The sequence below is a fragment of the Gadus macrocephalus genome, chromosome 16 (genome assembly GCF_031168955.1).
Source record: "Gadus macrocephalus chromosome 16, ASM3116895v1".
Classification (NCBI taxonomy): domain Eukaryota; kingdom Metazoa; phylum Chordata; class Actinopteri; order Gadiformes; family Gadidae; genus Gadus; species Gadus macrocephalus.
This window is the reverse complement of record NC_082397.1, coordinates 24,488,291-24,503,468: the sequence shown is the minus strand read 5'-3', so window position 1 is coordinate 24,503,468 and position 15,178 is coordinate 24,488,291. Positions and strand designations below refer to the sequence as shown.

At 44.9% G+C, this 15,178-nt stretch overlaps 2 protein-coding genes across 2 annotated transcripts in view; both read right to left on the bottom strand.

Annotated features, from left to right (window-relative positions):
• Nucleotides 1-15,178, bottom strand: part of prss16 (serine protease 16) — a 46,453-nt gene that overhangs the window by 28,012 nt on the left and 3,263 nt on the right. Inside the window, exon 2 of the mRNA XM_060075553.1 lies at nucleotides 9,730-9,911. Coding sequence (XP_059931536.1) covers nucleotides 9,730-9,911 — 182 coding nt within the window. The remainder of the gene's footprint in view (nucleotides 1-9,729; nucleotides 9,912-15,178) is intronic.
• Nucleotides 2,111-5,325, bottom strand: LOC132474712 (uncharacterized). Its single transcript, XM_060075563.1, has 4 exons — nucleotides 5,002-5,325; nucleotides 4,433-4,545; nucleotides 4,126-4,208; nucleotides 2,111-3,303 (listed from the first exon to the last, which is right to left on the bottom strand). Exons 1-4 carry the CDS (start codon nucleotides 5,200-5,202, stop codon nucleotides 2,291-2,293), a joined length of 1,410 nt encoding a protein of 469 aa, XP_059931546.1. The 5' UTR covers nucleotides 5,203-5,325; the 3' UTR covers nucleotides 2,111-2,290.

Genomic DNA, 15,178 nt, shown 5'->3' with positions numbered 1-15,178 from the left:
GTAAGGTATTGCAGTAATACGAGTGATTGAAATTGCCATTTAAACCACCAAAGTGGTCCAAGCACAATGAAAACAGTTCATACTTCAAGTCACACTGGGCGCAGCCATCTTGAATTCTGTCTCGGAATTTTGCTCGGTCACCACTGAGTTCAACCGAGATGGCGAGTTCGCCGTCCGAGGAAAATGGGCGTGTTTGTGCGTGTCGCTAGGCAACGTCCTCGGACCTCCGAGACGGATGCTTGCCCCAACAAGTTTGTGCGGCATGCTTGTTGTTTTGTTTCCGGTGTAGCTAGATCCGGTATGGTGGTGTCGTTTTTCTAATGTGGCAAGTTGTTGCAGCAGGTGAAAAAACTACAACGTTTGCCAAGCCAAAAGAGCGTTAATCGCGCGATAAAAAAATTAACGGTGTTAAAATTGGTTTGCGTTAACTGACAGCACTATAAAATACAAAAAATAAAATACCAGCAGCATTGATCAGCCTAGATGCCGAAAAGGCATTCGATAGGGTCAACTGGGATTTACTATATTTAACTTTAGAAAATTTTTAATTGAATGAGAAAACAATTCAATGCATCACATCACTCTATAGCAAACCAACAGCTAGAATTAAAGTAAACGGCTCACTGTCGGATAGATTTACTTTGGAAAGAGGAACCAGACCTACCTTGTTTGCTCTCTGTATAGAACCATTAGCCCAAATGATTAGACAAGAGGATGTAATAACAGGAATAGATATCAATGACCAAAACCATGCTATAAGTCTTTTCGCGGATGACGTTTTGATCATATTAAAAGATCCAGTAAACTTCTTTATGGAACTTATGCAAATTTTAGAACATTTTGGGGTACACTCAGGTTACAAATTAAACTTATCTAAAACTCAAATTCTTACATTTTACTGCTCTCCAAATGAAGAACTTAAAGAATTTAAATGGAATTGGAAAGCTAAATCAATTAAATATTCAAGCATTAGCATAACCAAAAACTTGTCACAGCTTTTCCGAAACAACTATGACCATATTGATGGCAACATTCGGAACGAAATTGAAAAGTGGTCAACTTATCCACTGAGCCTTACTGAAAGGATAAAGGCAGTGAAAATGAATATTTTGCCTGTATAACACATTTTGTTTGTATACCACATATCCAGTTTCACAATTCACCCTTCGCTTAGCCCCGCCCCCCTTAACTACTGTTGCTACGCCTGACAAGCTTTCGTACCTCTCTCATTGAACTCAATGATGTATGTACCGTTATCTGACGTCCCGAGAGAGATAATAGCTAATTTCTGGAGTTCAGGGGAGATCTCTGAAAGAACAAGGCAAAAGGGGCTTCAGTATGCTTTTGAGGGATACATTCATGACATCTGCGCGAAGTCAGACAATGGGGAAATAAATATTGAGGCCAAAGCATATAGGTCGCAATTGAAAACAGACACCTCACTTGCTACTCGTTAGCGCTACTACTGGAGGCATCAAGGAGCAGCAATGTTCTTGCACAGCAGGGTAAGTGATTTTCTAATCATTATAAATCGAACAGCTTAAACTGTACATAAGTGTTGTTAAATAGCACCAAGACGTCTGATCACTTTGGCAAAGATGAATTCTCCAGCTTTTATTTTTCAGCGCCGCAGGCTACTGCTCACACGTAGTAGGTCTGGTATATGCCTTGGACCTGGCTATATCTAAAGCAAGAGATTATGAGCCGAGCACGTCATCTTGCACAAGCCTACCTCAGCAGTGGCACAAGCCAAGGGGTAGCAAGATCAGGGCTGTGCCAATTTCAACTGTAGTTGTGGCTAAAGCTACCGAAAGTCGTAAGCGGCGGCCAATTGATTGTCGCTATTCAGGAAGCAGGTACGTTGAACATTAGGGATCTAAGGTTTCCAAGTAGGATGCACAACAGACTTCTGCACATGAAAGCCCTACCGTTGCATTGATAGGGAATTGTTTTTCAGGACCGTCTCAGTTACAGAGGAGAAAATTGCGCTTCTCAAAAGGCAGACAGGAACACCTATCAGCTACTTGGTGAACAGGCCCCCTATTCACATAACTGTAGGAGGAGAGAAATACTCACTAGGAAGTGGCCTAAGCCATCAGGTAAATGAATGAGATGAGGCAGTGTATAGTACAGTATATATTCTTTATTTTTCATCATGACCCCCTAGCTGTTCTCCACACAAACCTTAATATTTGATGATGTGTGGCTGGAAGTTAGACAACATACTGACAACATACCATATTTGATTTATGTTCCCAAGCCGAGAAATGGGGATTCTGCCTGACACAATTTAAAAAAGAATTATCTTCGCAATAGCTCTTTCAACATGGACCCTGTGCTTGGCTATTTTTTTTGTCAGATCAACATCTGCATGTGGCATCTGTCTGTTTGCTCTTGCAAAAGGTGGAATGTTAAGTTTCAAGCCAATCTCCTCAACTTCTTTCTCTATTAGGAAACCCTTATCAACCATCAATCCATCTCCTACATTTAGGTAGCCACACTGAACACACCCCTTCAAAACATCAATGATGTTGCTCCTATTGAATATTTCCTTGTCTGAAATGGATCCAGTGAAGAGGGCAGACACATAAATGAGGGCACCTCGTGGATCACATGCCACCAGAGACTTAAGGGTGTTTGTAGACTTGTAGGTGGAGTAAGTCTGACTCTGCAACACTAGTGAACTAGGTTTCTCAATTTTAAGTTCTGTGCCATCTAGAATGGCAAAGGTGTTCGGAAATTGTTCCTTAAATTTAGCTGGCATATTCTCTGAAATAACGTCCCTGTGTGGCCAAACAGACAATTTCCCTAGAATTTCAAACATATAGTCCACCCAGGAGTTTATCAAAGTGCTGACACTTTGTAAACGAATCTTGAAGCGGAATGCCAAATCTTTGTGGTCCCAATTTTGTCTAAATTTCATCAGTGTCAGTAACAATTGACTGCGCAGCGTAAGTTTTGAGATCTCATTATCAATCTTTTTATATGTCAGTGGAATGTGTGTTTGTGGTGCATCTGGGTCAGTTGGAATGGAAAACAAATTACACAAGACATTAAACTGGTCATAGGTAAAACCTGTGCAGTATTGGAAATAATCAGGCACATGGCTTATGTTCAATATCTCAGGGTTTAAGTCTGTGCACTTCTGAAGGTGGAGTTCCCTGTCCTTTGCCTCAAGCTTAACCCTCAGACTAATTATCTCCTGCTTTTGTGCAGTTAATGCATCCTGAAGAGTTCTCAATTCCTCTTGGTTGGCTTCACGGCTTGGTTGCAGACTCAGTTCCTCTTGGTTGTCGAGATCTTCTGTTAATGACAAAAATAAAGAGAAATGATTAATGTTTATTATTTTCTTATGTTTTACAGCTTCCTCTCATTGACCCTCCAGGACCATCATCTACTTCATCTACTTCATTTAACTTCCCAGATTTCCCTCTGCCAGCACAGCCCTCAAATTATTGTTTTGTGCTGTCTGAGAAAGACATGTGTAGTCTAGATGTCTTAGCAATCACACTATCCCAGTCTGCAGCCCTAGAAAGAGAGACCAGACAACAAGATGCAAATAAAACCTGGCATCTTGCAAGGGCTCCACGACTCACATCAAGTGTATTTAAGTGTATTTGTTCTAGGAGGGCCGACTTCGGTGCTTTGGCTGTTAGGCTCAAGGCCACCTCAGGTAAGCAGACCAAGGCAATGAGGCGAGGGGTAGAACTTGAGCCCGAGGCAGCGCAGAAGTATACAGTAATAACAGGCAATCTAGTTTCCCCTGTCGGCTTTGTGGTTAATCCCAATGCTCCACACCTCGGCACATCCCCAGATAGGAGGGTCAAAGATGGTACAAGCTTTGGCCTTCTTGAAATAAAATGTCCATCAAAGAGCAGCTGCCAAGACTGTCCCTATCTCCAAAAACAGTCAGATGGTAGTCAAAGGTTAAAGGAGACCCACGCCTACTACTATCAGATAATAGGGCAGCTGGGACTTACAGGCATGCCTTGGTGTGACTTTTTTGTGATGTGTGAGGAGGACTACCATTTACAGAGGATACATTTTGATGTGGAAAAGTGGTGTAACATTAAAAACAATCTAGATTTGTTTTTCTTTAGTTTCTTCCTCCCCATTTCAATTTACCGCTGTTGTTGGTCAAGTCACACTGTAGTGATGTGTCCTCGGTGGAGAATGAGGTGTTCGTTTCCGGCTGGTCACACCTGATTCTGTAAACAATCAGTTGAACACAGGTTTAGTTTAGTTAGCCTACTTGATTACACAGTTGTTTTCTTGAGGTTATGATCATTTTCTTTCAATAATTAATAAATACATTTCATATGAAGTATGCATGCTGTATTGTGTAATAATTTCACTACCTAATAAAGAACATAGTTTTAAACAGATGTGAGAGCGTCTCATAAGTGACTAGTGAACCTGTAAGTTCGCGTACCTTTTCCGTGGAGACCTCCGGCAACCCCCCTGATGCTCCCGCGTACGAACTGACCCCGGGAGAGCAGCAATGGGATTGGGGAAGTCGTGTGTCGGCTGTCCATTAACAAAATGCTAAAATATATTGAACAGTATGTCAAAGCGAGCCTGCATCTTGTCTCTTATCATTTCATTTTACGTTAAAATGTACGCATTCTAAACAAAGAACCGTAATCATTTGCAAGCAATACTGAGATGAGTTAACTATTCGCTAGCTTAATTACATTATGAGGTGACCATATTTCTGAGAAAATCCGGGGACATTATCAGTTCAGACATGTAAACACCTGCAAAACAGTGTAATGTTTTAATCTTTGTAAGCGAAAAACAGGGACTGTCTGGTCACCTTATTACATTAGCTTGTCCTCATGTTGGACACTTAACAAAGTGCCAAAATACATTCAACAGTATCTTATAGTCTCTTTTTACGTTAAAATATATGCATTGTGAACAAAGGACCGTAATTATATTCAAGCAATACTGAGATGATTTAGCTCACTTGATAACTTGATAACTTTAGCTTGTTCTTACCTTGGAGCAAATGTAAGTGTTCTTGGTTATCGTCGAGACATTCATCTGCGATTGGGGCCTCCCACACTTTTTGATCCACTCACGGCATTTCTCGTATTGAGTTTTGGGTTTCGGGAATGGAAAAAAAACAACACCACCCTCCAAACTCTTTGGGTATCGGCTGTCCGTTTTGCACAACCCATAGGCACAGTGCTTCGGCATCTTCACTTAGCCCAAAAGCTTGTCAGGTCCTCCGCGCTTAGTTACCGTTGCTAAACTACGATTGGCCTAGGGCGGTTTTTGGGCGTGGCTTAGCGAAGGGTCAATTGGGATAGACTGATGTCTAGATTTATTTGGGGGGGGAAAAAACAGAATTCGATATTCCACTCTACAGCTGCCAAAAGACTGGCACTCCCTAACTTCAGGGAATACTTTAATACAGCACAAGTCCACTTATTTACTGGTGTAATGTCGATTATGTAGCTTGTTGGAGAGATATTGAAGTGCCTACATCCAGTGGCGGTTTTAGGCACGGGCGACCCGGGCAGCCGCCCGGGGCGGCATATTTGTGGGGGGCGGCAAATCACATGGGTGGCGCCACGAGTAGTATAAAAAAAAATGCGCTGCGTAGCGGTTATCAATGAAGTACGACATTGTGTGGGGAATAGGTATTTTGGCGCCCCCTGCTGCAGGCGCACACCTGCTCGTTGAGAAGGTGCCGTGCATAGACGGAATGAAACCCTCACTGAAGTCCGTAGGTTCTTGCTGCAGCAAAAAAGGCCATCACTAATGGCGCGTTTCCACTGCAGGGTGCGGAACGGATCGGTTCGCAAAGGTGCGGTACGGGTTGCGTTTCCACCGCCAAAAGTGGGCGTGACCCGGACTTAGCTGTACTCGTTTTGGCCTCGTTTTCAGTACTCCTCCGTTGGGCTACTGAAAACAAGACGAGACGCCTGAAAGGGTCCCGGGAAATTCTAGCTACACACCCCCTCCGTTGATTGGTCGACAGAATCATCACTTCCGGGCGACGTGGGGATAAAAACAAACAAACAGTGGCCTCGAGGTATTATTCTTTACAATTAACATGTCGCGTAAAACGCTTGATTGGGCGAACAAGGAGATGGAGACGTTCGTCTGCATTCTTGGGGAGGAAGACGTTGTTTAGGATGTTTACGTAGCTGCCGCGGCGATCGACATCCGGCCTACCTTAAAGGGTACTGTCGGCGGTGGAAACGCGACCTCGGAACTGAGCTGAGCTATACCGCCCCCTCCCTACCGCACCTTTGCGAACAGATCCGTTCCGCACCCTGCAGTGGAAACGCGGCATAAGAACTGGCTCCAGTCGGTTGCACCTGACTACAGACAATGGCTCAACATTATCGGTGATGTTCAAACAATGGAGAGACTCACATCTAGATTAAAAGCTAAGGAAGACTAATTTGCTAAAGGCTAGGATAAATGGTTACTGTACATTTAAAAAAAATCAAGACATGTAATATATTGTTGATATGTAATGTGGATTGTCCCCCAACAGGCACGGTTCCCCTTTAATTTCCCCACTTTATATCTTTCTCTCTAACCTTCTTTCTCTTTGACTAAACAAATAAAATATTTTTTTTTTTTAAAAGAGAGAGACACTCACGTGGTCAGGTCGCCACAATGCGTGTACATAAATGTACCTCTTATTTTTAATTTAATTTAAGAAATTACTTAATTTGTATTCTTATTATGATGGTGTAAGGGTCTGTCTGTGTATGTTGTTAAAACAAAAAAAATACAATAAATATATGTATATGAAAGAGTGATTTGAGTGTAATCTGTTGTGCCATGACCATCCGACAGCTATAAGGGAGAGTAATGCTGTGAGGATATCTGTCCAGAGTTGACTGCACCTGCCTCTGGATGAGCGAATGTAGATTTCATTGTGCTCCCGGCAGTCTCAATGTGGCTCTCTTCCACTCTTTAGTGCCCTGCCTAACTGGTTCTGGTGTCAAGCAGTTTGACCTTGTTAAACCATGATGTAGAACAAATGACCCACACCACGCAGGAGGGTATGGTATGTACTCTATGGTTGGGACAAAATATTGATACAGCGATATATAATCACTCTTCTTGCGATAAGAGAATCGATACACTAGCGCCAAATATCGCTATAATATATGTACATATCTTTTTAAGAATTTATTTTGCATTTTTATGCTTTATTCCTGAAGAGTACGACAGGAAATAACGCCCCAAATATCAATCTTTTTTATTAGTGCTGTCAGTTTAACGCGTTATTAACGGCGTTAACGTAAACCAAATTGAATGGCGATAATTTTTTTATCGTGCTATTAACGCTCTTTTGGTTTGACAAACGTTGTCGTTTTTTCACCTACTGTCTAGCAACAACCAGTCAATTAGAAAAACGACAACACCATACCGCATCTAGCTACACCCGAAACAAAACAACAAGCACGCCGCACAAACTTGCTGGGGCAAGCAAGGATAAGGAGCGGGTGAAAAACACTAAAAGTGTGTGTGTATTTGTGTGTCACTGTGTTTGAGCCTGCAGAGATTTCAATGTTGCTATTAGCTGCTACGTCTTTCTGACCAATCGCAGTTCAAGGCCCACCTGGGCCCTGTACCACAAAGCTTGCTTAGAGGGTTAGCGAGGTATGTTGAGCTCCAAGCCTGGGTTAGTTGTACCACGAAAGTCGATCTCTTTTAGCGTCGCTGTATCACCATGGTGACTTATGCTCGCAACCAAACCTGGTCGGGAGCAGTTTTTCGGCTTAGTCTAGCCGGAGATCGGCTACTTAAATCGGCGTGCGCAGATTCCTAGCCCCTCCTCTGACAATGGTGTCACCATTTGTGGGTGTTCCCGTGGACCCCGGCGCACTTCTCGTACAGGCGTCTCTCCGGAGACAGAGGGTTTTACGGGACAGAACCGATCCCTTGGCATTGTCTGACGATATTCAGATTTCAGACTTTATTGTCATTGTGCAAACAACGAAATTGGGGTTCTTCATGAGAGATACAGATTCTCATCAGAGGGTTTTCGTTATTTGATAGTCCTTTTGGACCTTATGTAGAGAATGATTACTGTTGCGCATTGTGTCTCAGTGACAGAGTGCTAGAGTGGAGGTAGCGCGTCAGTCTTGAATATCTGCGCGGGGGGTTCGACTCCCAAGTGACGCGAATTTATGTGAAGCCTATAAAGTCCTAATTCTCATGCATATGGAATACTTATTCACTAAAGCTTATGGAATTATATTTTTGTGCTTATTTCGAACTTGAACCCATATTTTCAAGGCCGTGCTGGCACCACATTTATGGGGGTAAAATGCATGATGATAGACCGGCGAATTTGAACCCCGGTCGCTGGCGTTCGGGTCTTATGCTAATCCACTACGCTACAGCCGCTACCTCTCAGCGGTCGAAAACATGCGAGACATTTCTTAAATAGGGTGTATTTAAAGTGAATTCCCTAAATGATAGAATAAGGCAGGATGGACGTTGCTTATGCATTTTTAAATCATCATCATTCTATTTGGATTAATGGCGAACAATTCTGCATTTGGCATAGTTATTTTACAGACAATATGCAGAATCTTTTCATTTATACGCATATAGACTGCTTGATCTATCGTAAAGGTGAGAAAAATGACGCAAAAAACGCCCCTCTCACGTGAACGCGCACTGAACCTAAAGCGGAAAACCTGGTTCAACTAATTGAATCTAAAGTGAGCTTCGTGGTACCATTTAACTCTGATTGCGAGTTGCGGCTCTGTCGAGCCAGGTTTTCCCAAGAAAGCCTGGGTATGTTCAGCGAGCTTCGTGGTATACCCCCCAGGGCTGTACCATTTCAGGATGCAAGGAACTTTTATAAACGCAATATTGTTATCCCGCAGTAATCAGCCCGACAGCCCCGAAACGTTAGCGGCCCACCGGGAATTCTCCCGACACTCCCGATTACCACTCCTCCACCGTGTGTGTGTGTATGTGCGCGTGTGCGCGTGCTTGCGTGCGTGCGTGTGTAGGCGTTATTTCGACAGCCTGGTATTGTGTATAGGCCTACGTACGGTAGGAATATTCATACTGGTTTAAATAATAAATGTTATAGTATTTCCCATCTTTGCTGAGCAAGAGTTTTGTTCGAAAGTTTAGTGATTGAAACAAATAATAGCCTGGGCTATTGAAGTATTACGGTAAGCCTACCACTGTCATGTACCTACCCGATGTCAAGTGGACTGGGTTGAATTCACTGCAGGTCTCTCTTCTTATATCCATTTTACCAAATATATTTTATTAGTCCTTCTCAACACTCTCTGATCTCACTAAAAGGCTAGCATCGCAAAATCAAGGGATATTTAGAATAGAAAAAAATGTGCGATTAATCGTGAGTTAACTATGGCATTAATGTGATTAAATGCGCTTAAATATTTTAATCGCTTGACAGCACTATTTTTTATTAATGAAATAAGGCGGTCAAAAATTTAAAAAAGAAGAAGAAAAAAAAAGAAGTTAACTAACCAAAGACGAGTCACTGAAAAACTCAGTTTGGACCATAAATAAAGAACAAAATCCAGCACTTTACCCTTTCACAGTCATTTTGAATTCATCACTAGACATATACGTATATCGATGTATCGTTAGAGGATTGTCTAATGCAGAATCGCTGTATGACGATATTATCGTTGTCGCAGGCCATGTATCGTGTATCTCATCGTATCGTGAGGTACCCTGTGATTCCCACCCCTTACATACACGGTGGGGTGACTCTGTCCGTAGAAGCGGTGCTCCAGCATCAAACACAAAGCGCCCATCTGCTTGGCGTAGAGCAGCCAGGTGCCATTCTCCATCCAGGCTGGGTTGGCGGGGCCTTCTCCACCTATCATCAGGAACACAGGCCCCCCGTCCCGGTAGAACTGCTCCTGCACAAAGTACCTCTAGGTGGAAACAACAAGGGGTTTGGGGGAGAAGACTGTGGGTTGAATCCATAAACTCTCACTTTAAAATACTCGTCCAAATCGAAACTTCTTGAAGAGTGACCGTCGACATGCATGCCTACTGGCTTGGAGGTATCACAGAAAAGTCACCACCAAATTTGTATTGTCATTGTCTTGTTACTCGTCTCTATATCTATACATGCGAACATGCTGCAAACTGAGGGCTCGGAGCACGACATAAATATTAGAGCATTTTACACCACACAACATTTGATCTGTTTAGAAGGGCTGAATAATTTGGGGAAATAATCGAAATGCAATTATTTCTACCAATTAGGGCTGGGATAAACGATTATTTTTTAAACGATTAATCTAGCGATTATTTTTTCGATGCATCGATTCATCTAACGATTCATTTTTTCAGTCCGATTCGATTTCGATTCGATTTGATTCTCGATTATCTCCCCATTAATTGACTAATAGCAATTTATACATGTTGATTTACATATCTGAATTCCTTAACATTTCAATACATGTTTATTGCCTTTAAATTCCAAAATAAAAGTGCAAAGTAATGCATTCTTAGAATTCTACGGTGCTCAGTCATCTGCAGCTGCTACCGGGTGACGCCTCTTCAGGTGCTGGTGAATTGCCGTGGTGCTAGAATGGAAAGTCATCTCCATTTTGCAAAGACGACATATCACGGAATCGTTTCATTTCACATTAAAGAATTCCCATACTTTAGAGGAACGAGTGCGTGGCGCCTTGCACTTATGAAAGTCTGAGGAGCCACTCGCGTTGCAACTACGCTCCGGCGCCGCCCATCTTTTTTTTTTTTCTTTTTTTTTTTTTTTTAAATCGACGCGCATTTTTCGCGTCGACGTAATTTATGCGTCGACGTCGTCGATTACGTCGACGCGTCGTCCCAGCCCTACTACCAATATTGCGATTGCGATTTATTCTTTTCAGAAGTTGACATATTATTGCATATAATTAGCTGTGTAATTAGCTATAGAGTGCAATTAGCTGTTACAAGCCGTTTTGAAAATCTGCTTCTTCCACCTTTAAAGTTCCTTATGTTCTGTATTATTCACTCAACAAGCAATAAATCATTCTATAGTATGACCAACACAACACAACTGATGCATGAATTCATGTTATAACATCTTTATTTAACTATTGAATTATTAAATGAAAAAATAAATATGAATACTAGAAAATGTATTTCCTGCAGAAAATGCGGTGAGGGCGGCTGTAGTGCAAAATGCGGGTCGAAAATATATTTTAGTAAAGCCACATAGTTTAGGACGTTAAGAAATGTTAAATGGCTTAAATCAAGTGAAGGGATTTCAAAAGAGTCTAAATGGAGTAAACAATGTAAACATGCACACAATTTAAAACAGTTAAAATGTTTGAAAACAAATCAGATTGGCCGATATACACTGAAGATAAATTCAATAATTACAAAAAATTACAAAAAATTCAAATTGTAAAATTACAAAAATTTCAAATTTCAAATTACAAAAAATATATATATTTTTAATTCCGATTATTCATTTATCTGCATCGAGACAGAATCGTTCTAGCGAGAATCGCGAAGCATAGAAGAATCAATTATTTTTCCCACCCCTAGTATCAATCCAGCACGCAACTTGGCCCTCTGGGTCTCTGAAGGACATCAGCCACTGCAGTGCCGAATGATCCGTCCTGACAGTGAAGGGCCGGCCACACAGGTAGTACTTGAAGTGCTTAATCGCCGCCACCATGGCGAGGAGCTCTCGGCGCGTGACGCAGTAGCGGCGCTCAGCCTTGTTGAAGGTTTTGCTGAAATACGCCACCACTCTCTCCCCCTCTGGCCCCGCCTGAGCCAGCACTGCACCCATGCCCAAGTCGCTGGCATCGGTGTCCAGAGTAAACTGCAACCCGGGGTCCGGGGGGGTGAGGACGGGGGCCTCAGTCAGTGCCTTCTGGAGGGAGCTGAAGGCTTGTTGGCACTGTGGCGTCCAGGTGAAGTCCCAGTCCTTCTGCAGCAGGTGGTGCAGGGGGGCAGCTATGCAGGAGAAACCTCACACAAACTTCCTGTAATATGAGGCCAGGCCGAGGAAGCTCTTCAGCTGTCATTGGTCAGTTGGTGTCGGCCAGTCTCTCACTGCATGCACTTTCTCCTCCAGTGTGCTGATGCCTTCTCCCCCCAGTCTGTGACCCAAAAACTCCACCTCCTTCCTCATGAAGCGGCACTTATTCGGGTGCAACTTCAGGCCCGTCAGCGATTCCAGGGCTGTTTGGAAGGAGCTCCCATGGGCCAGGATGTCGTCCAAATACACCAGACATCTCTGACGGGGGATGCCAGCCAGCACCCTGTCCATGAGTCTCTCGAAGGTGGCTGGGGCGTTGCACAGGCCGAAACTGAGGACCCGGAACGGCCACAACCCCCTGTCCTTACAGAAGGCAGTCTTTGGTCTTGCTTCAGGGCTGAGGGGCACCTGCCAGTATCCACGTTGCAGGTCGAGTGAAGAGCCAGACACCAAGTCCAGTGACTCATCGATCCTGGGTAATGGATACGAGTCCTTTCTTGTCACACTGTTCAGCGGTCTGTAGTCTACACAGAATCTCATCTTGGTGCTCCTCTTTTTCGACACCATCACCACTCCCGAGGCCCAGGGGCTGTCCGACAGTTCAATAATGCCATCTCTTTGCATCTCTTCAACCGCTCTGTCTGCAGCCTCACGGTGAGCCATGGGGAGGCGCCGGGGACGCGTCTTGATCGGCCGTGCATCCCCAGTGTCTATTTCGTGTTGGACCAGGTGTGTCAGGCCCACTTCATTGTCTGTTAGTGCAAAAATGTCCATAAAGTCAGATTACACCTTCCACAGCTACTCCTGCTGCCATTGCTCCAATTGGCCACAATTCTGTCTCCATATCCCTCTCACCGCCGACAACCTGTCCGTTTCCCCCACCGTAGTTGACTGGGCTGGGGTAGATGAATTGGCATGTGCAGAGGGGGGCTGACCCTAGCTGGGGGCATGGGGCACTAGTGGCAGGAAGCTGCCAACAGGGGGTATTTCTCTCTACTGGGGTATTTGTGTCATGGCAGTGTGTTTCCATGGCTGTCCTGACTAGGGGGTGTGGCTTTGGGGGCTGGGTGAGCGGTATCAGTTTAACAGTGGGGCCCCCGGGTAATGTTGTGTTCTTCCCCAGGTCCAGCAGTCAAAAAGTCCTGCACCTGCGCCACCCATACAGTGAAATCCACCGACAGACCTCCCACATTCAACGTCACCCTCCCCTTACTAGGCATAGGGGCCAATTCACCATGTCACTGTCCTCAGCTGCACTGTAGTCTGCTCCAACTGTGTCCCCACCGGAACTACATCTGGCCTCATCAGTGTTACTGTGGAGCCCGTGTCCACAAGGGCTGTATGTGGGGCCCTGTGTATGGTGATGGGAACATGGCAGAAATTCCCAGAATGAGTCCAACCCACCACCATCGTGGATTCTGTGTTATCGTCTGCTTCAGGGGGGAGTGGAGCCCCTCTCCCCCATCTGTGCTGTTGGGCCCCTCCATCCTTTGCGTCAACAGCACGGGACACCGTGCCCGGGGTCCGCACCGTCCCATCTATACGGGCCCCGGGCTGTTTCCCTGGTCTTTGGAATGCTTGGAGCACTGTCTGAGGAGATGGCCAGGTTGTCCGCATCCCCAGCAGACCAGGGGGCGATGGCGAGGCCGTGTGGCACTTTGCGGCGAATGCATGGAGACAGCCCGTATTAGTTCGGTCATTTCAGCCACCCATGCAGGCTTTACTTCGGCTGCATCAGTGCATGCAGCGGTTCTCACTGTAGGACCACTCCCCTCAGGGCTGCCTCCCAAGGTCCCGCCCCCCACAATCTCCCTCTCTAGAGCCAGTTCCAGAGCCTCTTGTATGGAGCGGGGATGGGCGAGCTGGGTCTGAATGCGCAGCTCCCTCTGGGTTATGGCTTGGACAACCTGGTCCCTGGCGAGCTCCATCTGTATCGCCGGGGGCATGTGGGCATAAGCCCTCCTGGCTAGAGTTTCAATATCATTAGCTAACACACGGAGGGGCTCCCCAGGCCGCCTGCGTCTGATGGAAAGTTCAGAGCGTAGGAGACCGGGCTGTTCGCAAAGTCCAAAACGTCTCTGCAGAACCCAAACAAGAGCCTCATAATTATTTCGTTCTTCTGGGCTGAGCAGTAACAGGCATGCCAGTGCGTCGTCCGTAAGGCATAACACTAGCTGTAGCGCTTTATCATCCTCCAACCAACCTGCAGCTTTGAACTGCGAACTGCAACAGTTCGAATTCGGCATGAAACGCCTGCCAGTCTGCCTTACCGGAGTACTTTGGTGTTTTACACGGGGCCCGGGAAGTATAGGCCCCGCCCCTTTGCCACGCAGGCTGTGCATTCTCTCTGTCATGCTTTGGAGGAGCCGACGTGCCTCCGTCATATCCTCTGCTCTGTCGGGGGTCGGTGGAGCTCATTCCCGCGTCGTATGCCATGCGCCTCGCCGTCTCCCTCAAGCGGGCCTTGGTCTCCGCAGCGCGCTCAAACTCCGCCGCCAGACCCTCCGCAAGGGCATAACCGTAGCAGTAGCTGTTCCTGGCCGAGCTCACCAGGGAGGCAAACATGAACGTGCATTCATGAACGCGCGCAGTGCACCCGCACATGCATGTCTTTTCTCTTCACAACTTTAAAAAAAAAACATACTCGCGTGACGCGTCGTTTGGAGGCGTCGTTAGAGAGGATAATAACTAAAATAAACTAGACACTTAACAGTGTATCAGCAGAGTACAATGCTTCTAAACTTTTAATTAAATGTGCAGACAAAGTTCAACTTCATAAAGTTAAGTTCATTCATGGTGTGAGCGTGCTGCTTAAATATAATGCATGGTCACATGCATACAGGGTCAACGACACGTATCTTCCAATCACATAAATAAAATATTGTGGAAATTGCATTAAATTTGGCACACGAATGCGTGACTCGTTTATTTCGTTAGAAAACCAAAACATTAAACTAACATTTAATGGGACAGCCATCCCTGAACAACCAAGACAGAGTAAACGATATGCATACAACAGTGTCGATTATATTAATTTCTCCTCCGGATTGTACTTTCTTAATGTTCCCGTTACAACTTCAGTTAAAACCGCGGCATCTCTTTCTGCACTGACATCCTCAAATCCTAAGAATCGTTCGCACGCATTCCCTTTCTCATTCACATTATCTAAGGATGACAGAGATCTGACACTGG

Bases quoted from the DNA above. Each gene is read 5' to 3' on its own strand.
- LOC132474712 (XM_060075563.1), bottom strand. From the start codon at position 5,202: ATGCCGAAGCACTGTGCCTATGGGTTGTGCAAAACGGACAGCCGATAC. The intron at 4,546-5,001 runs GTAAGAACAAGC...AATATATTTTAG, and splicing joins ACACTTACATTTGCTCCAAG to CATTTTGTTAATGGACAGCC. The intron at 4,209-4,432 runs GTACGCGAACTT...GATTGTTTACAG, and splicing joins CGGAGGTCTCCACGGAAAAG to AATCAGGTGTGACCAGCCGG.